Source organism: Miniopterus natalensis, chromosome 10 (assembly GCF_054644295.1).
Source record: "Miniopterus natalensis isolate mMinNat1 chromosome 10, mMinNat1.hap1, whole genome shotgun sequence".
NCBI lineage: Eukaryota > Metazoa > Chordata > Mammalia > Chiroptera > Miniopteridae > Miniopterus > Miniopterus natalensis.
The window spans coordinates 50,568,265-50,593,759 of NC_142090.1; the positions used below are offsets into that span (position 1 = coordinate 50,568,265).

A 25,495-nucleotide genomic window follows, 5' to 3' on the forward strand; every position below is an offset into this window, starting at 1 on the left:
CCAGGTTTATAAAGAATTCATTCATACAGGGTGGGGCAAAAGTAGGTTTACAGTTCTTTGTGTGGAAAATAATGGAACAATTAAAAAATAGTGCTATAAGAATTAACTGTGTTTTGTGTACTCACAAATATAAACCTACTTTTGCCATACCCTGTATTTTCTTCTATTATGTGTATGGTTGTATTTTGTAAAAGTTGTCTAATCTATTTAACTTTTTTGGTACACAGCATAAAAATGTTCTACTTTTCCTAATGCTATCTAGTTACTACATCATTCATTAAAATGTAATTTTCTGTGCACTTTTTTTGAATACTACATTTTCATGATCATTTAGGACCCTTATCAAGATTTTATATTCTGTTCAACCTGTCTAACTGTATAATCATTTGTCATTATCACTCTGTTTGCAATTCAGAGGTGTTGTAATAGGTTTTAATATCTACTAGGGTCAGCTTCTCTTCCTTGCTCTTCTGTTCCAATTTGTTTTCTCACTATGAATGCTTTTTGTTCCTTTAGCTCCAGGGAGGGTAGAGTTCGGGTAGGGAACTATATGAAAAAAAATCAATAAAAATAGAATCTGAGATTTTAATTAAGTTGCTTTTTAAATAATTTTATTGTATCTATATTTGTAGAGCATTTTGCCTTTATGTGCAATACACTCCTTTATAAAGGTTATTTATTTTTAGTTCTATAAATAAATATATATTTAATTCTCGGCACTATTTCTTATGTTGATATCTCTCCAGTTATTTTGGTTGTCTGGAGTGCATTCTCTAGCGAATTCCTCAGGAAGAGGAACAATATATCCTGAGCGTTTTCATGTTCTTAAAAGTTTTATCTGCTTTCTTTACCTATGAGGTCATTTTCTGTGTATAAATTTCTTGTCACTTTTTATGTCCTTGAGTTTCCTGAATATGTTACTCTAGTAACTTGTGGAAAAAGAGTTGTAGAAAGGTCTGTTTACAATTTGCTTATCACTCTTTTATAAATGAGTTCACCTATTTGCCTAGGGTCTCAAATATTTTTTTTGTTAATATCTAATAGTTTACTAAAATATGGCTCAAATTCAGCCATTCTGTATTGGTTTTCCAGAATCCTAGTTGTGTGTTTTTTAATAGATAGCCTCAAATATTTCTTTATATTAGTAACATTTTCTTCTGTGATATATTTTTAGCGTTTGTTATGTTCCACTTATTTTGTTTGCTAATTCAGGAATTTTTAGAATATAATTTAAGGAATTGCCTCTTCCCTGACTACCTTCTATATTTATTATCTTTTTTTCTGTTAATTTCTAGTTTTTAGTATTTATAATTGTTAAATGTTTTAAATAATTGCAAATACGTGGGGAGGTTTCTTCCTGAACCGTTTGATGGACCTGATGTTCATCATCTACAAATATTTTAAGGTATATTCCCTAAGAGCATTCTCCAACATTACTACAATAAAAACAACAAAATCTAGAACTTAACATCAATACATCTAATACTGAAACCTCCTCTCAAGTTTTACCAGTTATCTCAATAATATTTTTATAGCAAAAAGATTCAGTTCAGAATCACACATTGTCATGTCTCCTTACTCTCCTTCAATCAAGAAAGATCTTCAATGTAAGTTTCATGACCATTTTGAAGATTAAAGGCTGGTAAATTTGGAGAATTTGCTTCAAGTCAGATGTGCCTGATGGTTGCTTACAATAAATTTGAATTATGTAATTTTGATTAAATATCACAGAAGTTATACTGTGTTTTTATTACATGCTATCAGCTTGTCTCATGAATGGGGATGTCTGTTTTAATTATTTGACTAAGATAGTGTCTGCCAATTTTCCCCACTTCAAAGTTGCTATTGTATTCTTTATAATTAATAAGTATTTTGTGGTGAGGTATTTTGAAAATATGTAAACATCATGTTCTCCATCAAACTGACAATTTATGTATGTATTTATATCTCTATGGATTCATGGTGTCCCATTTTATATAATGGGTTGTAATCTACAGCTACTGATATTCACTTTGATGTTCAAATTGCCCTGCATTGGCTAGAAGGAGCCAATTCAAGTTCATTTGCATGTCTTTTTAACATACCTTTATCAATCTTTGAGCATGTTCTTGCTTTCTGTCACAAGATATTTCAAAATTATCTTGTATTTTAACTCCTGTCTCCTCAAAAAGAGCCATTTCTCTAAGGAGTATATGGTAAAATGGTATTTAGAAGTCAGTGTCTGGGGATTAGGTGTGCTCATTGCTATTCTGATATACTCCAGACATCCTCATATAGTAGACATAACTACAGAAATCCATTTGTGGGGTATGTGTGTGCCTGTGTGTGTGTGTACCCATACAATTACATCAACATTTACACACACACACACACACACACATCTTCTTGTATACATACATATAATCAAAAACTTGTTTACTTTAACACTTCCAATTTAATTCATCCTCATTGTTCATTCCAGTTTTTTTGTTGTTGTTGCATTTTCTGCAATTGTAACTAGCATGTCTGACAGAAGAAACTAGTGTTCATTTGTCTTTAAAGTAGGTATTTTATGAATCCCCCAGATGTGTAACTAGTTTTCTATCTGCCTCCACTCCCCTCTCTCAGTACTGGCTAGGGCACCCTTCTCTCTTTGTTTGAGCTTTGACTTGGCATAGGTCCTGCCCTCCAGAGGTCACCTTCCTCACCTTTCTCAGGTTCTACTCCCTAAATGGGGCTCTCTCTACTGATATGATAGACAGTGTGTGTTTAATCCTGCTCTTTCCATGTGTGAAAATGTACCTCACATTTTAAAAAAGAGAAAGCTTTCATTCTCCCCCTTCTCTTGCATCCTCCAAGGTTGTTAGAGGCATGGACTCCTAACTTTTGGTCATATAGAATGTAATTAGAGTTACAAATATCATAATCAAGTACAGGTTCTGCCATGCAAATTAACTGCATGGGTTTGGGGTAAATTAAGATTCCTCTCCAAGCATCACATGTTAGATAAGGATTAGTTTAGTAAAAATTCAAAGAAGTTATTATGTATGCAGAGTGCTATGAGAATGTATGATCTAGAATAAATATTCAGTTTATTTGACAAGTACTATGGTTTCCAAGGGAAAATCTACTTCTTAGAGAAAAACATACAATAGCATCCCAGGGAGTCCTGCTGTGGGTCTGAATTGTTTGGGAGTCCCCTGGAGCAGGCAGATTGTGCAGACTATTTCCATACTTCTGAAAAGGGAGGAATGATCACTTTTTACCTCACATAAAATATGTTAAATATGTTGCCAAATATTTTAAAGATTCTTTTATCCTAGTAGAATGATCACCAGGTTTATTTTTAACTAATAAAACACATACTTTATGAAATGATTAGCAAAAAAAAATTATTATACCTTCATTTATTGAAAATTCTTTTTGTGTACCTATAATTTCATAATGTACAGAGTCTCCTATGTCTCTATCAGTTGCTGTCAACTTGACTAGCTTTGTTCCAACAGGCAGATTTTCATAAATATTTATAGGTGCATCTGGTACGTATCTGTAGGACAAAAGGGATTTTTTTATCACTTAGTGTAAACAAATGTCTCTTTTCATCTATGTCACACAACATATACTTTACATTTTGTAATACATATTTTGTAACATTTTCAAGACTTTGGCCTTAAAAAAATAACTTCTTACAAATTACTATATATATTAGAGTAGATTTATGTATTATAAAGTGAAGTTAAAAGTTTCCTCCTATCTCTAGACCTTCTCCTGACTGGTAAATTATACTTTAATTCAGATAACAAAATACACATTTTTGCAATCACTTTTTTATTTCATATATATTTGGAAATATTTCTATATCAAGTACTTATTGCTTAAATTCTTTTTAATGGCTACATTGATTTTCCCATATAACTGTATCAATGTGCATTTTCTGCAATATTTTACTTATTACAGATAAACATCAGGAAAGTAGAAAATTTTGAATTCTTATTCCATCAAAAATGGACACTTTTCTGTGGTTTCAAGCACAAAATACAAATGAAGTTGATTTCTACTCTACATAGAAAGAGCAATACTTTAGGGCTTATAGAAGTTTGCTTCTAGGTCACTTTGAATATTTGTAAGAATATTGGCAATGGAGATATCTACTGCTTATTTACCCTATCATAAAAAATTTTAGTGGTTAAATGTTAGCATTCATATATTTAGATTACCCACTACTTACTTAAAAATAGGGCTCTCATCATTAACATTTCTGACATTTATAGTGATGGTGCCAGTACACGACTCCAGAGACAGATTCCCTCTATTTCTCACAGCCACCACGATCTGGAAACGCTAAAATAAATTAGAGAAGACAGAATATTTTTTGATTGCTTAAAATATGCAATTCCTCTTTACATTAAAAATGATTTAAAAATATAATTGAAAAAACTCTTTAAAAAGTTGCAAGCATAAGAATGTAGATTCATTCCCAAAACATCTTAAGGTCATTTGTTGAGAGGAATATGTTTTGTACTCTTATACATATTTATGTTATTAATGCTACCTACCAATTGTTATGGAACTTTGACTATATTTTTAAACATTGGTTTTGGTGTGCTATATTTAAGGCAAAATAGCCAAATTAAATTTCTTGAAATACCTAACAAATAAGAGTAACTTAAGTTTCAGTGGTTAAGAAAAAAAATTATATAAAGCTAAACAACTCTCTTACTTTTGAAATTATTTTAAAAATCATGCATACTTTGGAAAACTCAAAGAAGTAGTAAAACTCCATTAAAAAAGTTAATATCCTAATGTGTAAATAAATAAGAAATGTTGTCTAATAAGGTAATAGCTAATAAGTTTGAGGAAGATAAAGAATGATTTTAATTTTTCTTTTATTAAATTTAATTCTATAAGTAATAATTATGTGTATAAACAAAAAAAACTTCAAAGTGCTTTTAATTCTATGAGAGTATACCTTATGGAGATTTCCATTTCAGGAATATTTTAAATAAATGATAAGAAACTGAAATTACAAGGAATATTTAACTAAAATGTATCTTAACCAAAAACATATTATAACTGAAGTAAATTATTACTCAGGAAAAAATATATAATCTTTTTTAAAGGCAAGGAAAAATAATGATTTAAAATGAAAAGTTTATTCTCAAATGTGTCAATTTTCCCCTTCTTTGACACAGTCTTAAAAAACTGGGATTCTCTATGATAGTGAAGCTGTTCTGAATTAGTCATTTTTTTGTTTGTTCATAAATTCTCAGTGTACCTATTAAACACCAAACATTGATATTTAAAATGAGCAGCACACAGTTTGTATATGACCTATATGGTTATGACAGCAAAGCATAAAAGCATGAGGGAGAATAATAACAGCTTTTCAGAAAAGATGACAAACAGTGGCAAGGTAGCATAGTTGTGAATAACCCACATTGAGGTTAGGCTGCTTTTATTGGAATCATGATTCATTTACTTGTCAGTTGGATAATCTTGGGTAAGTTATTTATTTAGACTTAGTGTCTTCATCTATAGAATGAATGTAATAATTGTATCTATTTCACAGAGTTTTCATAAGAATTATTATTTGTACCTTACTAGTGCCTAAAATAATGTAAGTGCTTTCTTCCTTTAGAAAAAAAGTAAGATGAAAATAAATGTGTGGTGTCTTAGAAATCAGGTCAAGGGTGCCAACACAGTACTAGGCATACAGCAAATACTGAACAAACTGTTTTTGAAACAATGAAATATATTGATTCTTGATGTTTTAAGTTTTAACAAAGCACAGAGAACTTTGAAATAGGTAGATAGAGTTTATGCTTTCAATCAAGAAATATTTTGTGACAAGCTGTAGAGTGTGGAAAGCTTCAAACAGGGCACTCAAGGCCAGTCACAAACAGCATCTGACATTGGCCTACACCAGAGACCATCCAAAACACTGGGAGTCCTAGCAGATCAAACTAATACACAGAAACAAATCCAAAGAGGCAGCCAAAATGAGGAGACAAAAAACAAGCCCCAAATGAAAGAGCAAAAGAATTCTCCAGAAGAGTTAAATGAAATGGAGGTAAGCAATCTATCAAATATAGAGTTGAGAATACTGATCATAAGTATGCTCAACAGAATGAGAACATAAATGAAAAATATGAAGGAAATTAAGAATGACATAGCAGAAATAAAGAATACATTGAAAGGAATAAACAGCAGATTAGGGGAAGCTAAGGATTGGATTAGCAAATTAGAAGATAGGGTAGAAAAAATTAATCAGAGAACCAAAAAGAAATAAACAAAAAACAGGAGGACACCCAGCTGGGCATGGTTCAGCAGTTGAGCATCGACCTGGGATCCAGGAATTTACAGTTTGATTCCCAGTCAGGGCACATGCCCAGGTTGCAGGCTTGATCCCCACTGGGGGAAGTGCAGGAGGCAGCAGATCAATGACGACTCTCATCATTGATTTTTCTATCTTTCTCTCCCTCTCCCTTCTTCTCTCTGAAATCAATAACAATATATATATTTTTAATTTTTCTTAAAAAACACAAAAAAAACCCAGGACAGTTTAAGATGCTGTGGGACAACATGAAATGTAACAATATTCACATCATAGGAATGCCAGAAGAGGTAGAAAGTAAGCAAGGGTTTGAGAACCTCTTTGAAGAAATAATGGCAGAAAACTTCCTGGTCAAGGAAAAAGTCATGTAAGTTCAGGAGGCACAGAGTCCCAAGTAAGAAAAACCCAAAGAGCCCTGAGCCCAGACACATCATAATTCAAATGCCAAAAATTCAAGACAAAGAGAGAATCTTAAAAGCAACAAGAGAAAAGCAATCTGTTACCTACAAAGGAGCTCCCATAAGGTTGTCAGCTGATTTCTCATCAGAAACTCTACAGGCCAGAGGTGAAAGGCATGAAGTATTCAAGGTAATGCAAAAAAAAAAAAAAAAAAAAAAAAAAAAAAAACCTGAAATCAAGAATACTCTATACAGCAAGGCTATCATTCAAAAGAGATGATGAAATAAAGAGCTTCCCAGACAAAAAAAGGCTAAAGGATTTTATAACTACCAAACCAACATTGCAAGAAATGTTAAAGGGACTGCTGTAATAATAAGAAATAGAGAAACATAGGCATAAAGAATTAAAATGGCAATAGATAAGTACCTATCCATAATAACCTTAAGTATAAATGGATTAAATGCTCCAATCAAAAGACATAGGGTAGCTGAATGGATAAGAAAGCAAGGCCCAAATATATGCTGTCTACAAGAGACCCACTTCAGAATAAAAGACTCACTCAGGCTGGGAAAAAACAAAACAAAACAAAAACTACTAGAGGACTTTAAAAGAGAGATCAACAGCAATACAGTCCTAGTAGGGAACATATATGCTATCTACAAGAGACCCACCCACTCTACTGGATAGATCTTGCAGACAAAAAAATCAACAAGAAAGCAGTGATTCTAAATGACACACTACATCAGATGGATTTAATTTACATTTACAGGGCATTTCATCCCAATGCTGCAGAATTTGCATTCTAATCAAGTGCACATGAGACATTCTAAAAGATAGATCACATGTTAGGACACAAAACAAGTGTCTACCAGTTCAAGAAGATTGAAATCATATCAACTATCTTCTCAGACATTTACACCATGGAATACTATGCAGCTGTAAACAAGAAGGATCCCATCCCTTACCCTATGAGACAGCTTGGTGGGACCTGGGAAGACTTATGTTAAGCTAAATAAGCCAGTCAGAGAAAAACAAGTATCATGTGATCTTACTCATATGTGGAATCTAATGAACAAAATAAACCCATAAGCAAAATAGATCCAGAGACCTAGAAGCATAAAACAGACTGAGGAATCTCAGAGGGAAGGCAGGGGTGGGTGGGGAGAGATTAACCTAAGAGCGTATATGCTTATATGCATAACCCATGGACACAGACAATATGTGGTGAAGGCCTAGGGGGAGGCATGTGGGGGGAAGGGATAAATGGGGGAAAGGGACATTTGTAAGACTTTCAGCAATTAAAAATAAATTTAAATAAATAAATAAATGAAAGAAATATTTATTGAGCACTAACTAGATGATGCCCTGTGCAGTTCTCAACAGACAAAAACTAAATTAGAAATAACTTTAACAGGGAGAAAATCACATTCTAATAAGAAAAAGACTGACATGTAAACCAAAAGAGGGTGAAGTTTTATCAAACGAAAGTTTGCGTTTATATCAGTTTGGTGAACAGAGTTAAATAATTTGTCATAATCCTTCTAGAATATATCTGAAATAAAATTTTTGGGTGGGGAAGAAGAGAGGGAGGGAGAGAGAGAGAAAGAGAGAGAGTGAGGCTCATTTGGTTAAAAAATAGCCCAGCCAGGAAATTAACACAAACTTTCCTTAGGCCAGTGATGTCCTGGCAGAGTCCAAACCCCTTTGGAGGTATAATTGCTCAACACTGTGCAAATATATAAACATGTAAAGTTGCTTTAAAGATGAGCTTGTCTATGGCAGGGGTCAAGAGTGAGGGTGGGAAATGAGGGAACAAACCACTTTGAGCTTTTGTCAGCAAAGGCAGGAGGAAACTGTCAGGACTAGAGTCCCAAAATTAAATTCAAATATTAGCAAATTGAATATATTAGCCTGTACTGAAAACTACCTTGTGGGGTAAGTTATATGACAGAAACACAAGGATGGTATAATAATAGAAAATGTGTTAAAGTAATTCAGAACTTTATTAGATTAAAAAAGACACTATCTAACTTTCTAAGCAGATGGAAGAAAACATAATAAAATTCAACATCAAATTTGTGATAAAAACTCTTAACTAGGAATAAAGAAAATTTTGTTATTTAGTAAAGATTGTCCATCATAACCTTACAAGTAACATTCTCATTTGAAACATTTAAACAATAACTTTAAAATTCATGACAAGAATGTCTACTATTACCACATATAAGTAAATACTATTCTAAAAGTCCTCATCACAAAAATAGCCCTATAATATGAATAAAAAGTTATAAGAATTAGAGAGGAAGAAACAACTATCACTTTTCACAAGTATTTGATGAAGTTAATGAATAAAAAATGAAAGATGACCTAGGAATTATTATGAGGAGTTAGTCATGTTGCTGTTTTCAAAATCAAGATAGAAAAATCAACACTTTCTTCTATAACCCTGAAGAACAATGAGAAAATGATTATTTAACAGCAAAATTCAAGTTGTCTAGGAATGCATACATATAATGTGTAAAAATGCCAAATTTTACGGAGAATAATACAAGGACTTAAACTTCTGAATAAATCCTTCAGGGTTATGGATAATAAAGATATAATTATCTTCAGTCTAATTCATAAATTCAATCCAATTAAAATCAAAATTTCAATGGGTCTTTTATATGAAAAGAACAAGTTCACTTTGTTTAGGAATGAGAAACAGCAAAGTTAATCACCTGAGAGATGACTCTACAGCACCTGAGTGAAGAGTAATATTATATTTGTCAATTGTCCTGGAGTGACAGTTGCTTTTCATTTTTTTTCCTAACTTTTACACAGTGAGAAAAAGTCCTGGTCAAAATATTTTCAGTATTTAAAGTTTTGTTCTAGGTAAGATGTTAATGATGATGATAATAATAATACTTGATAACCCTACAACTAGAAACTTTATGAATGTGGAAAAAAACTTTAAAACATTTGAAATTTTAGTGGTCTCATTTCCCAGAATGACTTTGTAGGGAAGGCGATTTTTTATTTTTATTTTTTATTAAGTTTCTTTATCTTTATTGTTGAAAATATTACAGATGTCTCCTTTTTATCCCCACTGATCTTCTCCACCCTGCATCCATCCTACCCCCAGGCTTTCCCCAGACCAATGTCTGTGTCCATGGGTTATGCTTATAAATATATAAGTTCTTTGATTAACCTTTCCCCACCCACCCCCCTCCCCGTGTTCCCTCTGAGATCCCTCAGTCTGTTTCATGTTCTATGACTCTGGATCCACTTTATTCACCAGTTTATTTTGTTTATTATATTCCACATATAAGTGAGATCATGTGGTAAGTACATGTGATAAGATCTTTCTCTGCCTGGCTTATTTTGTTTAGCAAAATACTCTCAAAGTCCATCCATGCTGTCCCAAAGGGTACAATATCCTTATTCTTTACAGTTGTGTAGTATTCCATGGTGAAAATGTGCCACAGCTTTTTTATCCACTCATCTACTGATGGGCACTTGGTGCTGTTTCCATACCTTACCTATTGTAAATTACGCTGCTATGAACATGTTATTTTTTTTTTATCCTTTCTTTACCTCTCTTTTTCCCCAAGTATTTGCAAATTTGAAATTTGGCCAGAACATTGCAGGGGATGGGAGGTGAGGAAAACAGGCCAGAGGCCAGATCTCTATATTCCAGTAAATTCAAGGAGAGCAGCAGTCCTCCAGACATGCCCATGAATGTAAAAAAGTGTAATTTTACTTAATTACATAGAATATTGTCTCAGTTCTATGCTTTTAAATATGTAGACAACACTTTCTTCAACTTTTATACAAACCTGAATAAGCAAACACAAAAACTGAAATAATATTTAAATAAATTTCAATGGAGAAAGTAAAATGAATCAAATAAGCTTTTAAATTGATTTTCTTAAAGTGAATTTCTGTTTAATCTATGGAAGTATGAAAATGCAGTTACATAAATTTGAAATTTTTTATTTCAATTTAAGTAAGTTTTAAAAATTTACTATTGAAAATATTAAAAATTGAGAAGAAACAATATGGTGGCATAGGTAGCATCTGTCCCCGCTGCCTCCCGCAACCACATCAAAAATGCAACTAAAATACAGAACCACCATCACTCAGAGCCTCCTGAGATCTGGCTGCACAGAAGCCCCACAACCAGGGAACTGAAACAGCACCAAGACCGGGAGGAGGGGTGGAGGTGTGGGTGGATCGGGGCTGAATCGGAGACACTGCCAAGGGCCCACACCCAGTGCTGCCTTTGAAACCCTGGAGGGAATCTTGGTGGCGGAGGTTTCCCGGAGGAGTGAGGGGTCCCAGCCCCACATCAGGCCCCCAGCGCAGGGCTCCAGGGCCGGGAAGAGAAATCCCCACAATTTTGGGCTGTAAAAACCAGCGGGGACTGTCGCTGAGGGTCCCAGAGGCTTTAGGAGTCCCAGGCTTTCCTCCTAAGAAGCCCGCACATGGACTCACTCAGACGCTCTCCCTCTGAACCCAGCACCGGGCAGCAGCTTGAAAGAACCAGGGAGTCTTGGGGAGGAACTAACCTGCCTGAAATCTGGGCGAGAGCTGGAGGGGCAGCTTTCTCCCAGGCAGAAGAGCTGGTGGAGGTCATTGCTCCTTTGGTGAGCCTTCCCCACACACAGCCGAGAGGCAGGTGCCATATTTGAATTGTCAGCACCTGACTCACACCTTTGGCCCTGCCCCCTGATTCCCAGAGCCCCCCCCCTCCCCAACTGCAGGCTCATCCAGGCCATTTTCCAGGGGCTTTTCTGTGCAAGTGGCCTCTTAAGCCTCATGCTTAGGACTTTCCTAAAAGCTCTCAAACAAGCAGCAGCATGCCCCATATGGCTTGATAAGTGGCCCCAGGCCTGGCACTAGAGGCAGCCTGCATTAGTTCATGGCTTGGCCTCTCCTGGCCACCTCCAAGTCCAGCACAAGTAGCAGCCAATACAGTTTGCTGAGTAGCTCATGCTGGGTGGCCCTGGGCAAGGCACTGGTACAGGCTTACTTTGCACCTCCCAGGAGGACCCAGAGACAGTGAACCTGGTGGTGAGACTCAACCACACTGAATTACAACCCTAACACATCCACTAGTGACACACTCAAGGAGTGTACTTGGTGAACACCAAAGCTCCACTGAAGTAAATCCTGCTCCATAGGGGTGTCTCCAGAACAGCAGCTCTTTGGCTGTAGTTGCAGCTGGTCCTCACAGTTGATTAGCCTGGGGGTCAGTTCCTCCCAGTGATGCCAACAGCAACCAAGGCTCAACTACAATAGGACAGTGCACACAACCCACACAGGGGAGCACCTAGAAGGCCCAGCTCAGGTGACTGAGGAGGCTGAGCCACTGGGCCCTACAGGACACCTACTACACAAAGCCACTCTACAAATTCCAGGAGACATAGCAGCTCTACCTAATACAGAGAAACAAACACCTACAAGCAGCCAAAATGTCACAAAGGAAAGAACAGAAGAAATCTCTAGAAGAGGAACTAAATGAAATAATTCCAAGCAAGCTAACAGATACAGAGTTCAGAATTTTTGTTGTAAGAATGCTCAAGCATATTAGTAAGAGTATTACAAAAACAACTGAGGAAATCGATGACATAATAAAGTACCAATTTGAAATGAAGGCTACATGAACTGAAATAAAGAATAATTTACAGGGAATCAACAGTAGAGTAGAGGAAGCTGAGAATCAAATCAGCAATTTGGAAATGAGAAAACAAAAGCCACCCAACCAGAAGAGCAAAAAGAAAAAGAATCCAGAAATATGAACATAGTATAAAGAGCCTCTGGGACAATTTCAAGAGGCCCAACATTTGTATTATTGCAGTGCCAGAAGGAGAAGAAAGAGAGCAAGAAATTGAAAATCTATTTGAAAAATTAATTACAGAAAACTTCCTGTACCTGGGGAAAAAATAGACTTACAAGTCCAGGAAGCACAGAGGGTTCCAAACAAGAGGAACCCAAAGAGGCCCACAGCAAGACACATCATATTTAAAATGCTGAAGGTTAAAGACAAAGAGAATCTTCAAAGCAGCAAGAGGAAAGCAATTACTTACCTCAAGGGAGTCCCCATACGACTGTCAGCTGATTTCTCAACAGAAACTTTGCAGGCCAAAAGGGAGTGGCAAGAAATACTCAAAGTGATGAAAAACAAGGACCTACAACCAAGATTGCTCTACCCAGCAAAGTTATCATTTAGAACTAAAGGTCAGAGAAAGAGCTTCACAGATAAGAAAAAGCTAAAGGAGCTCATCACCACCAGACCAGCACTACAGGAAATGTTGAAGAGTCTTCTTTAAGAAGAAGCTAATGAACAAAAGAGTCTGATGAACTAAAAAGATCCAGAGACATTGACCCATGCAACAGATGATCATATTTCAAAGGAAAGAGGGAAGGGGGGTGGAGGGTGGGATGAGATTAACCAAAGAAGTTATATGAATATATACAGAACTCATGGACAAAGTCAATAAGGAAGTGAAGGCCTGGGGAGAGGGTGGGAGTGAGGTGGAGGAGGTCAATTGGGGGGCGGGGGGGAGAATGGAACACCTGTAATAGTTTCAACAATAAAGATAAATTTTTTAAAAAAGAAAATATTGAAAATTATTCTTATTGCAGAGTATTTAAGTATATTTATTATTTTAATGTTAAGATTTATATTTATTCTCACCTTAGGATTCCTTTCATAGTCCAAAAGAGGTTCTCTGGTTTTAGATATGACACCATTATATGAATCCAAAGCAAAGTAGTCAGTGGCATTAACTGAAGAATTTAATACTAAAAACTTAAAAATGCACATGCACACACACACACAAAAAATGGTTAATACATTATTGAAAAAGCATGAATTTTAAACAGACAGTTTTGGTACAATTATATGGCTAAACCTAACTATACAATATTAATTGTGTCAAGACAATGCCCATAAAATAAATGTTAAACTTTCTTTCAATTCCAGACTTCAAAAACAATCTGAAAATTCCTTCACAATTTTTAGTTTTATTTTTTCCAAAGATTTTTGTACTTAGGTATTAGAACAGTTTTGGTAAATAGCTATTATTGGGTTTATAATGAGTACTTTCTAGTGTTGCATTTATAGAGTTTCCTAATATATAAAAATGTCATTATATATATATAAATATAAATTTTATATATATTTATAAAATATACATAAAATATATATAAAATATAAAATATATATAAAATATACAAATATACAAAATATATAAAATATATAAAAACATCATTTGTCTTTGTATACTCAGAAAGGAGGCACATGCACTGTATTTCCTGGAATAAGCCATTTGATCTCATATTGATTTTCTTTATGGCACAATTAAATATTGCTTTAGACAAAATTTGTTTTTAATGAGCATCAACATTATCATTATCACTCATGATTATAACTGGGCTCAGGTTCAAGATGAACATTAAAAATTGTGAGAAGGATTTAGTAAAGACATTATATATTTTAAATTTACATCCAAAGAAAATTATAAAACCTGGGAGATGCAGTATGCAGTGCCATTTCCCCAAAAAAATCACAACCATTTTGATGGGCATATTAACTGATTTTCCTTTGTCTGTAAGTGAACAAGCAAAGCTGGCTTATGTTACACCAAAATCCATTAAATGTTCTCATGGGAAAATCTCATTTCCTTTCTTTCTCCCCTTATTATTATAGCTTTGGATTTGTAAAAAATTACTGTTTTCCAAGACTTTCTTTGGTTTTTATTTCCCAATGACTTCTACAAAAAAACCAAGATATTATAATTTTTAGTTACAGAGAATATACACACACCATAATTAATAATTACATAGATACCAATTCTTCACACATATGCATATATTCTAATTTAAACCCCCACCCACCTAAGCACACATGTCCAAGTCCTGACCCCTATCAGTCCTCATGCATCACACACCCACATATATGGAGCTTCTGAATCTGGTAAGCCAGAAATTATGCTCTCCTGTGTTGTCTTCTGTCCTCAGTATTCACACAAGTAAGAAAACAAAAAGTAAGAAAAGAAACTGGAACTTCTGATCAATGCCTAATTATAACCAGGTCACCAGAAAAGTTGTATACAAACTAAATTCTCCAAGCCCCCTAAATGTTCATTTCAACCATATTCTCCAAGTGATGCTTATGAACCAGTTGTTAGAGTATGGACAAAGGGGGAAAAAAACAAAAACCTTAGGTTACTTAAAGAGATTTAAACTAAGGATCACAAAATTTAGGGAAGAATATTCCAAAGCATTAGTATGATTTTTAATATATTGTGTAATCAAGAAATCAATTTTTTCTTACACTATAATAACAATATAGGTAATATGTACATTATAAAAATTTCTGAGAGAATCTAGTATCATGAATTATCTTATATTTATTTCTTCTTCTTTACCCCCTCTTAATCTGAAACTATTTTGTCTCCCATTACTTATTAATTTGCTATTATTTATTAATAATTGTTGAAACCAGAAATATTATGAAGATATACTTTATTCAAATTGTGTGTATAATAAAGAAAATATTCCTGATCTGGGATGAATAGAAGACAATAAAACATGAAAGGATATTCTCTCAGCTGTGTAATTGTCATCAGATAAATGCAAATAAATGTGAGCTCTAGTTTTTAATGTGCTTTTAGATCATTTCAGAAAGTCTATTTCTTTCACTTTAAAGACTATGTTACTGTATTCAAAGATTTGAATTTCTTTTTTCACATCAATGACTACTATGAGATATAAAGAAAAATTCAAAGCCTGATGAAATAATTTTTTGCTCATTGAAAATTTGAACACTCTTTTTTAAATCAAAGTTGGGGAAAAAATAGATGACAATAAAACACGTACTTCCAGTTCTTGTCCTGGATCTGGATCTCTTGCAAGAATCATATATATAAAAGCAGATGCGGGGATGTTTTCAAAAACAGATACTGAAACACCTATACAATTACATAAACCATGAACAATAATTTAAATTCAAAATTCTTCCACTACCTCTGGTCATGCTGTATTTCCCCCATAGCAGTTTTTAAAATTATACTAATTTCAGAAAAAAAGATGAAAAATAATTATTCCCATTAACATCCATTTTAAGAGAGCCAAAATAACAATATTAGTTTCATATTTGTACATTTACATTTGGGACTAATGAATAGAATGGGATATAATTGCTCAGTGTCTGGCACAGTCAATGGTCATTAAGATATGATTTCAACTTTGATTTCTTAGATAATTGAAGCTTTTTATCTCTTTCTATAATAATACACAAAAAATAGAGCAATAAGGATTAAGTACATTTTTAATCTTAGAGTAGTTCTGAGGATTAAACAAAATGTTAATCATAACACATCTCACAAGTGCTCAATAAATATTACTTTCCTTTCTTCAACTAATAATTACTCCTTCCTTCCTTTCAACATTACTAAATGTGATTCTGTCTTACCTCAAAGTCAAAAACACAAGTGCACACACATTTAAAGCATAGGTAGTTTTTTTCACCTGCTAAGTGATTTAACAAATTATACTTGTATTCCTGATTTCTGTGCTCTTGAATCTTGGATCCCATGTCCAGGAAACACTGTATTATAATTGAGATTAGGAAGTCCTGCAAAAGCCTCATGCTTTCTTTATTTCTAAGAATGTATGAAACAACTTTTATGTGAATGGGTTTGCTTATTTTGAACCTTTGTTTCATGTGTAAACAGATTCGCTAATTTAGTGGTTTGCTCTAGTTGGTTAAGGCAATTGGATAATTTAACACAGTAAGTGAGCTGAATATATATGTGTCAAATCATCCACCTGAAAATTGTGTCAATACCCTCTTTTGGGTAGCCTAACAGACACCCACAGAGTTATTCTATTTTTCAGAGAAAGTATTATCTTTTCTGCTACTCCTGTCTCAAGGACCATAAGCCTACAAGATGAAGAGAAGGACATCTTGTTCTAAATGCTTCCTAAGGAGCTCATGCTGGTTCAGTCAAGTCTGTGATAGAAATCAGGTCAGAATGACCTCCTTGGGATCCATGTGTAGCTTTTTAAAACTTTCTATAATTTGGAGGAGACCAAAAGGAAATTACAAAGAACATCAGTTAAATTGTCTCAAAGTGATCCAAAAATAATGTTTTCATAAGTACCAAACCTATAAGCTTTTTTTTTTTATTATTGTCAAGACCTACCTAGGAGATTTTTATTTCTTAAGTTTAGCCTCTGTGCACAGGTTTCTTTTAACACAAATTTTTATTTTAGATAGAGTTTTTGCTACATATAGTAAAAGTATGTTTTGGTTCAAAGTAAGAAGTGTGTGTGTGCGTGTGTGCATGCGTGAGCTCACGAGCTCAAATATGTGTTTTGAAACTTATGAATTTCTAAAAGAGCTACATTTCTTTAAAATGGATAAGAGATAAGGCTGGTGGTGAGAAATGGATAGCAAGTAGTAAAGGACAGGAATCCAGGAGAAAAAAAACCCAAACTATTTTAATGAAGTTCTCCTTGCCCTTTTGTCCCCAGTTTCATTTTCCTCATTGTCTCCCAGTTATCTGGGCAGTTTCTCCTAATAGAAAGAGCAAGAGGAATAAAAGGACTCAGAATAGAGAAGGTAGAAAGAGTAGAGAGGGTTTTAATATGACATAAGTATGCAAGGCTATAAATAAATGGAGGGGAAACATAGAAAAACTAATTAGCAAAACAGATATAATTGATGAGCACAGATGACCCAACCAAATTCAAATCAAACCAACTTGTATTTTCTGAGATTACTATGTGCAAAGTCTCAAGTACATTCAAATGCTTGAAAATGTTGTTTTAGAAGATCTTCATGAAATCACAAACACACAGAAGGGAACAGTATATAAGGTTGTGATTTATATGGCTCTAATGAGAACATACTTCATTATTTTATTCACATGGGTATTCTGATTCCAATTAATATATTAGGAATGTCTTCTCTTATGGGTAGAATTTTAAAAAAATGAAATACAATTGACAAAATTATAATTTATAGCAAACTTCTCAGAAACATCTATTTTAGTTATACTGAAGGGTACCTCCATATTATATTAATTTAATTATCTATTCTAATTTGTACAATTGAAATCCTATTATGAACAAATATTAATTTTGGAGCAAGACTATCAGATGAAATAACTACATACTATTAGGAGTAATGATGGTTTTTATTCAAGAAGTTAAAAGTTTGTAACTAAAGCTAGAGTTTTAATCTGAGAAACAAAAAAATTAACAGTAGAAAATGTTTATTATAATGTTGGAAAATAAAGAGTAATTTCTAGTAATCATACAAAAAGAAGATAACACTGGTTTAATATATATTTATACATAAAGATATGTGTATAATTGTTAATATCACATATCAATATATACAACAAAATTAAGGAAACTTTCTATAGTTTGTATATTAACTCTCATGATTATAATTTTTTGAAAGATACTTTTTAATAATAGCATTTTAGCAAATAAATAGAGCATATTTTAATTTCTTCTTGTTAGACATTTTGGATATTTCAAACATTATGCTACTACAAATTTTAAATCTTGACTGTATGTCCAAAAAATTTGTAAATAAGAGCTCTAAGAATTAGAGATACTGGATTACAACTGTCATTTAAATACTTTTTATAACTGTTAACTAAAATAAAATTTTGAGAGGTTATTTAAAAACCCCACTTTATGAAAGTGTTAATTTTTTTATACCTTAGCCAACATTGCTATTTTTTCCCCTATTATTTTTAAACCTTGGTCAATTTAGTAGGTGACAATTATATTTTATTGTTTAGATTTTCATGTATTTGACAACTTTGGAGCTACCTGTGAATTCATATGCTACATATAAACTTAAAATAATTTGATAGGTACTCCTATAACCAATCTGCTACACAAAGAAATATTTGAATGTTAGTTTAAATTTCACTAAATCTAATTATTATTTTTCTTTTTAGAAATATGTCTGTCACTTTATGTATTTCCCTTTTATTAAAGAAAAAGAAACAAACTATAAGAAACAAACTATAATTGCAAGCTTTATTTAAAAATTTTCTCACCCTATCATTGTTTTATGAATGTTATCAATAAAATTGACTTGTAATATACCTGCTGCTGTTGAAAAACTTGAGTCACAGATAACTGGATCATCTAAATTCTCCACAAAAACTGTAAACATATAGGTACTGGTATTATTTCCATTATCTCTGGCTTCAATTTCCAAAGAGTAGGATTTAGAGTTATTTGGGTTGTCAAGATTCAATGGCTGAAGAAGAGTGATTATGCCTGTGACTAAAGAAAAGAAATAAAATGAAAAATATTACCAAATTCAAATAATCAAGCATATGTTAATTTATTCATATTGATGGTGTTTTAATTTCTTTAATGATATACATTGTTAGTGAATAAAAAAAGTGATGTTTAGCAATTCTACATCATTAAAAATACTTATTTAAAAAGGCCCACTTGCTTTATTCTTATCTTTAAGATATAATTAAATATTATAATGGTTTCATCATATTTTCCTCCAAGTCTCTAAATTATCATTTATGGATCTACCAAACATAGGTAGCATCTCTACTTTAAAAAACAATTGGCACAAACCACTGTATTTGATTTTAATTCTAATAATAAAGAGATTAACCAAAGGATTTGTATGCATATATGCATAACCCATGGACATAGACAATATAATGTGGTGAAGGCCTGGGGTGGGGAGTGGATGTAGGGTGGAAGGGATCAATGAGAAAAAAGGGGATATTTGTAATATTTTCAACAATAAAGATAAATTAAAAAAAAAAAAAAAAAAAAAGAGTTGTTAGTGTTTTTGAGCCTGAAAGAAACTAGTCAAACCATATTAAAATTTTAATCATGTATTGCTTTGGCCACTCAATTTAATCTTATTATATACAAAAATCAAAAATAAGCTCAGAGGTCAAACTTAGGAACTTTTGTGAAGACAGAGTTGACTCTTTATCCCTGATAGCACCAAGGAAAATTCTTGGTTGACTGAAAGAGTGAAAAGTTAGCAGCAGCCATTTCAATTCATACATTTGTTTCTGCTGGTCTACTGTCTCAGCATTGGCGTGGAGTGGAAGCTGGGCGTGTACCTGTCTACTCCCCTCTGGATCCTCTTTCAGCTTATCTGACTCCTAGAACAGGTGTGTGCTCTCAACCTTGTGGTAAAAGACCCCAGCTTCTGCAGGATGCGCACACCACCAAGGTCAGAGGCAGCAAGAACTGATGTGGGTTTTAGTCCATCTTCCTGGAGTTCAACACATGCTTGTGTGTTCTGATCTACCCTTAATGTCCCCCACTTCATATCCCCTTTCCTTCTGGACTTCCTGCATTGCGGACTTCAAGCTCCAGTATGGTACACAGAGACAAAAGCCTTACAGAGACTGTTTAACCGGCTTTCACAGTTCTGTTCCTAGTGTTTTTTGTTTCCCTGTGGTTGAATGCTGACAAATTAAATCAGGCATTGTGACAGGCCATAGGAAAGTAATTCTGTCCACATAGATAGAAATATTTCCATAATCAAATACCTGAAATATAATTATTAAGAAAGAATCCCAAAGAGCACAAATGAAATTAAGGAGATAGAAGTGACTTACTTGTCCTAGAGTCAACCAGAGCTTGACAGAAGCATTTGTACCAGTTGCCTCTGAAAGGCAATGGCCAGTTATATGAATAAGGTTCTATGACACTCATTGTTTCAGAAGAATGTCATTTTAACAAATAGGAAAATAGCAACTATCAAATGCCACATATTTTTGGTATGTTTCCCTCTCCATATTTAATTTAACTCTGGGGTAGTTCTACCAAGCCACTTCTAAAGGAAATGCAGAGATTGAATTGTGAATGCTGAAAAAAATGGAGTCAAAATAGGTACTTAAAACTTAGAAGGGTTGCCCTGGCCAGTGCGGCTCAGTTGTTAGAACAACAGCCTATGCACCAGAGGGTCGTGGTTTCAATTCCTGGTCTAGGACAAGTACCTGGGTTGCAGGTCTGATCCCTGCCCTTGGTTGGGGTTCATGTGGGAGGAAACCTGCTGATGAGTCTCTCTCAAGTCTATGCTTCTCTCTCTCTCTTCCTCTCCTCTCTCCTTTCCACTATCTCTAAAATCAATGGGGAAAAAATATCCTCACTCCTTGGGTGAGGATGGAAGGAAGGAAGGAAGGAAGGAAGGAAGGAAGGAAGGAAGGAAGGAAGGAAGGAAGGAAGGAAGGAAGGAAGGAAGGAAGGGAGGGAGGGAGGGAGGGAGGGAGGGAGGGAGGGAGGGAGGGAGAGAGAGAGAGAGAGAGAGAAAGAGAGAAAGAGAGAAAGAGAGAAAGAAAGAAAGAAAGAAAGAAAGAAAGAAAGAAAGAAAGAAAGAAAGAAAGAAAGAAAGAAAGAAAGAAAGAAAGAAAGAAAGAAAGAAAGAAAGAAAGAAAGAAAGAAAGAAAGAAAGAAAAAGAAAACTTACAAGGATCCAAGGCGAACATTTCCTGCTGAGTTTTAAAGGAGTAAGTAATGCTGCTATCTCCATCTTGATCTGTTGCTTTTACTCTTGCTATAATTCCCCCAACAGGTTTTTCTTCAGTCACATTAATTGTATTCAAAGGAAATGGCCTAAAGAAAATAAATATGGTGATGAAAAATTGTTGAAAATGCACATTTGTATGTATATATCAGCTGAGTTACAATAATTTACAAAGCATCTTTTGGATTTGTGATGATATCACCTTTATCTTGTCAAGAATTTAAGCATTCCAAAAGTATTCACATGTTTAAAAAAATCCATTTTTGGCAAAAAGTTACTAAACTTTTGGCTTAAGCATTAATTTTTAATCATCTAGTCTCTGGCATCATGCCAAACATCAAGGATATTGTGGCAAAGAGATGAAAACTGAAAAACAGATTGAAATAGTATATTTCTATTATTTCAAGTATCAAATGTATGGAATAGTTGGCAATTGAACATACGGAACTAAACATAGTCATTCCCATCTTGTTATCCAGTGTGACGAAATGCAGTCCAACTGATAACTTATAAAAGCAAACGATCAAGACATTTCTTGTAAAGTTATTGCTCGTCTCTTTAAATCATAATTAAAGTTCTTGATCAACTTCCAGAATATTTCTGAAACTTGATTTTTTTTCTTTTTTCTTTTTTTAAAATATATCTTTATTGATTTCAGAGAGAGGAAAGGAGAGGGAGAGAGAGATAGAAACATCAATGATGAGAGAGTCATTGATCAAGCCCTCAACCACACATGTGCCCTGACCGGGAATCGAACACAGATCGCCTGGATCCTAGGTCGACACTCAACTGCTGAGCCACGCCCGGCCAGGCTTGATTTTTTTTCTTATTTAACCTACCATTAAAGCATCAGACATTTATTGATATCCTACAGTGTGTCATTCCACTTTATACACATAGGACTAAGCCTGCTGCTGCTCTTTAGGATCGCACTGCTTGTGGAGAACACAGATATACATAACTATAATGCCATGTGATAGATACCATAACTTTGTACAAATTTAACCAGAAGGAAAGGCTAAATCTTGAGTTGAAAGAAAGATTCAAAAAAGTTCTCAAAGGAATGTACAGTTAAAGGAAAAGGAGGTGAGTGGCAGACACCACTTCTCTGAGCAACCTTGTTGACCACCACAATGCAGTGTGGCTTCACCTTTACAGTGTGGTTTCTTCTTTATACCATAATATAATGTAACTCACAATATTTATATTTTAGATCACTTAAATCATTCCCCTCTCTGTTTCACTGTAACAATATATGTGTCTCTTAAGATGAAAACAATATTTTAGGGTAATATTATAGTGATTTCGGTAGGGCTTTTAATATCTAGCATTAAATTCTACTAAGTAAAAACAAAAAGCTCATTCTTATTGAAGGCATGAAGGCAAGAGAAAAATGTTCCAAGAACATTAACTACACCTTAACAACAAATGCAGGTTGAGAGTTAGGGTAACCATTGTTGGGGGCTGAAATATTAATCATGCTCTGTTGACCATGATTGTTAGTTATAGTTATAAGAAATATCTATCATGTTCTGTTAACTGTGATTGTTTTGTTCTAATTAGAAAAAGCACTTTTCAACAACCTGGCTGGGAGTTGTATGCCCCAGGACATTCAGAATGTTCCATTCTCATCTGACTATCCTCTGGAAAGATTAACAACCTTCTTCCAGAAACAAAAGTGTCCTGGAGGCACCCCACCATTTTGCAACCCCCAGCCCACATTTCCTGTAACCTGTAAACTATTGTACCCATTCTTATACCTTTTTGCCCACTTCTCCATGTAATCTTTTTCCTTTTACCAATATAAGGAACTGACTTATGGGGGGGGGGGCATAGAGCAGGTTTTATGTGGACCAATCCCTCTGCTCTCCCATTTTGCTGGAAATATTGGATTAAATGCCCATATATGATTCAACCTTGCCTCTGCTTAACTGGCTGAAATAGTGAAAGGTCAGGTTTCACTATCCCCAGTAATAAAGAAGAAACAAAGCCCCATATATGCTTCTATTGTCCAGATAATATAAGTTAAAGGGAATTTGTGGACTAAAACAATGAGTTACTCCCCTTCATCTGTAGAGATATAACAGTGATAAAAGGAAAGAAATTTGAATACTACTATTTTTCTTTTTCTCTATTAATTTAAGAAATATTTCATTATTCTTAGATTATAGTAATATATTTGATTGCTACATTTTGAAATATAAAATAACATCTAACAGACATTTATGATCTGCAAATGTTTTTGAATGCCACAATTATACCTCAGAGTATGGGAGTAAAACAATTTAAGTTAAATATTTTATTATTTAAAATTAATGTATTTATAAAAAAGTTTAGATAGTCATTTTTTTTATGGTTACACTTTAAAATAAATATGCTTACTCAAATTGAGGCTTCTCATCATTTACATTTCTGATTTTGATAATTAGTGTTCCTTGACAGAACAAACCTGTTGTATCTATTGCTCTCAGTGCAAGATGGAAAATCTGGAAAAGAGTTTTTAAAAATTTTAAAAGTTTACAATATGCTATTTGGTAATACATATCTTTATGCCTCCTATTAGTTATTTTTTTTTGTTTTTAATTCTTCTATTAGATATATATATTTTTTTATTTTTCTTCTAGGCAGTTAAAAGAAATATAAGTGCTTTCTTAGTTAAGTAGATTTGTTGTATATTTCAAAGTAGCTTCATTTTATGTACCATTAAATTTCACTCAAAGGTCTGTGTAACTTGGCTGTATGCCTAAATATAGATTACATTGCACAAAAAAGATAATGAATTCCAGATTCAATCATAAGCCCAAAGTACAATGCACTGAAACTATTTACAAAGAAGGCTGCTTGATGCTAACCCCTAGAAACAATATGACAAGTTACTCTTCAGGATTAACAAAAGGAGGTAATTTTTGGAGATGAGAATGTCATCAAATCTCAAATATTTCCCTCATCATCCTGTCATGCATCTTACCCATTAGATAACATTTATTCATACATATCAGCAAGTGTCCTTTTGGAAAAACAAAACAACAAAACATTGCTGAGGGAGTTAAAATATCTACAAAAACCTTTCTTAAGCAAACTTTCAATAAGCCTTCACAATGTACAAGAAGAGCCCGAGATGAGCAAGGGGCCGATAATGATTGTACTGAAGTGAAGTCTTGGATGGATACTAATATATCAAATGTTATAAAATGAATTGGTTACCTATACAGTGGAAAACTGAAGTAGGACTTAAAGGACTTAGCAGAAGTTTGGTTGAATGCATGAGTCAAAGCAAGTAGGGAAAGTGAGGCAGGAAACAGCCAGATATATGGAAATGAACTACTGCTTATAAGCAGTATCTCCATTTTTTCCGCCTAATTTTAACCTCATAATGTAGCCTACCACACAGATTACTTAAAGATATGTGTCATTAGCTTCTCCACCATCCTGTAACATTCAATATAGCCAAAATCATTGTCTGTTCTTCCACCATTTATGTTCTTTTAGTCTAGAAAGTTGAGGTTATCTTCAATTATTAATGCCTCTTTCTCTTAAATATCTCTTCAACAGTATAATCTCTATTTTTTCTGTAAATTCTTATATTTTCCCTTATGGCTATTTTCTCAATTACCTTATTGAAATAATACATGTAGAGGATTTCTGAATATGACAATGTTTTACTACTACTACTAATAATAATTTATCCCTTTATTTCTCAAATTTAACACCTCATTTCTATGTAGATAGATTATCTCAATAGTTCTCTAGTTATTTTCTTTTCAGTCAGTTGGCCCTACTTACATATCCTTCATTTCCACTCAGAAAAACCTTCCCAACAATGTTTTCTTTAAATTGCGTTTCTGGTGGAAATACCAGAAAGTGTTCTTCTTTTCTACCACATTAGTTTCAAATTCATTTATAAAGTTTATACCCATCCTACCTTGGTTACTGATGTGCTTTGCTAACCTAAGTGGGTCAGGATATGAATATTCAAATAGTTTCAATATCAAAGTTTTAACATTTTAAGTTTCTTTCATTTCTTTGATGTTCAGAAAGATTTAAATTTTATTGATTTGCTGATTTAGTTTTCCTAATTAGAAAGCTACTTAAAATCTTTTTTCTTCCTTAAACTTCTTTAGATAGATCTAAAAAGTTAAGATGTGATCTCTATGCTTTGAATAACCACAAAGATTTGATCTAGACTTTGGTTAACTGCATTAATCCTCATAAATGAATCACACAAAATAATACTTTTCTGTTAAAAT

General features: G+C 33.6%; 1 protein-coding gene across 1 annotated transcript in view; it reads right to left on the reverse strand.

The window, feature by feature from the left end:
• LOC148092258 (cadherin-related family member 4-like) overlaps positions 1 to 25,495 on the reverse strand; it is a 154,063-nt gene that overhangs the window by 108,727 nt on the left and 19,841 nt on the right. Inside the window, exons 6-12 of the mRNA XM_087820869.1 lie at positions 23,631 to 23,734; positions 21,192 to 21,337; positions 18,836 to 19,018; positions 15,581 to 15,672; positions 13,395 to 13,508; positions 4,208 to 4,320; positions 3,381 to 3,526 (exon numbers count right to left, since the gene is read on the reverse strand). Coding sequence (XP_087676995.1) covers positions 3,381 to 3,526; positions 4,208 to 4,320; positions 13,395 to 13,508; positions 15,581 to 15,672; positions 18,836 to 19,018; positions 21,192 to 21,337; positions 23,631 to 23,734 — 898 coding nt within the window. The remainder of the gene's footprint in view (positions 1 to 3,380; positions 3,527 to 4,207; positions 4,321 to 13,394; positions 13,509 to 15,580; positions 15,673 to 18,835; positions 19,019 to 21,191; positions 21,338 to 23,630; positions 23,735 to 25,495) is intronic.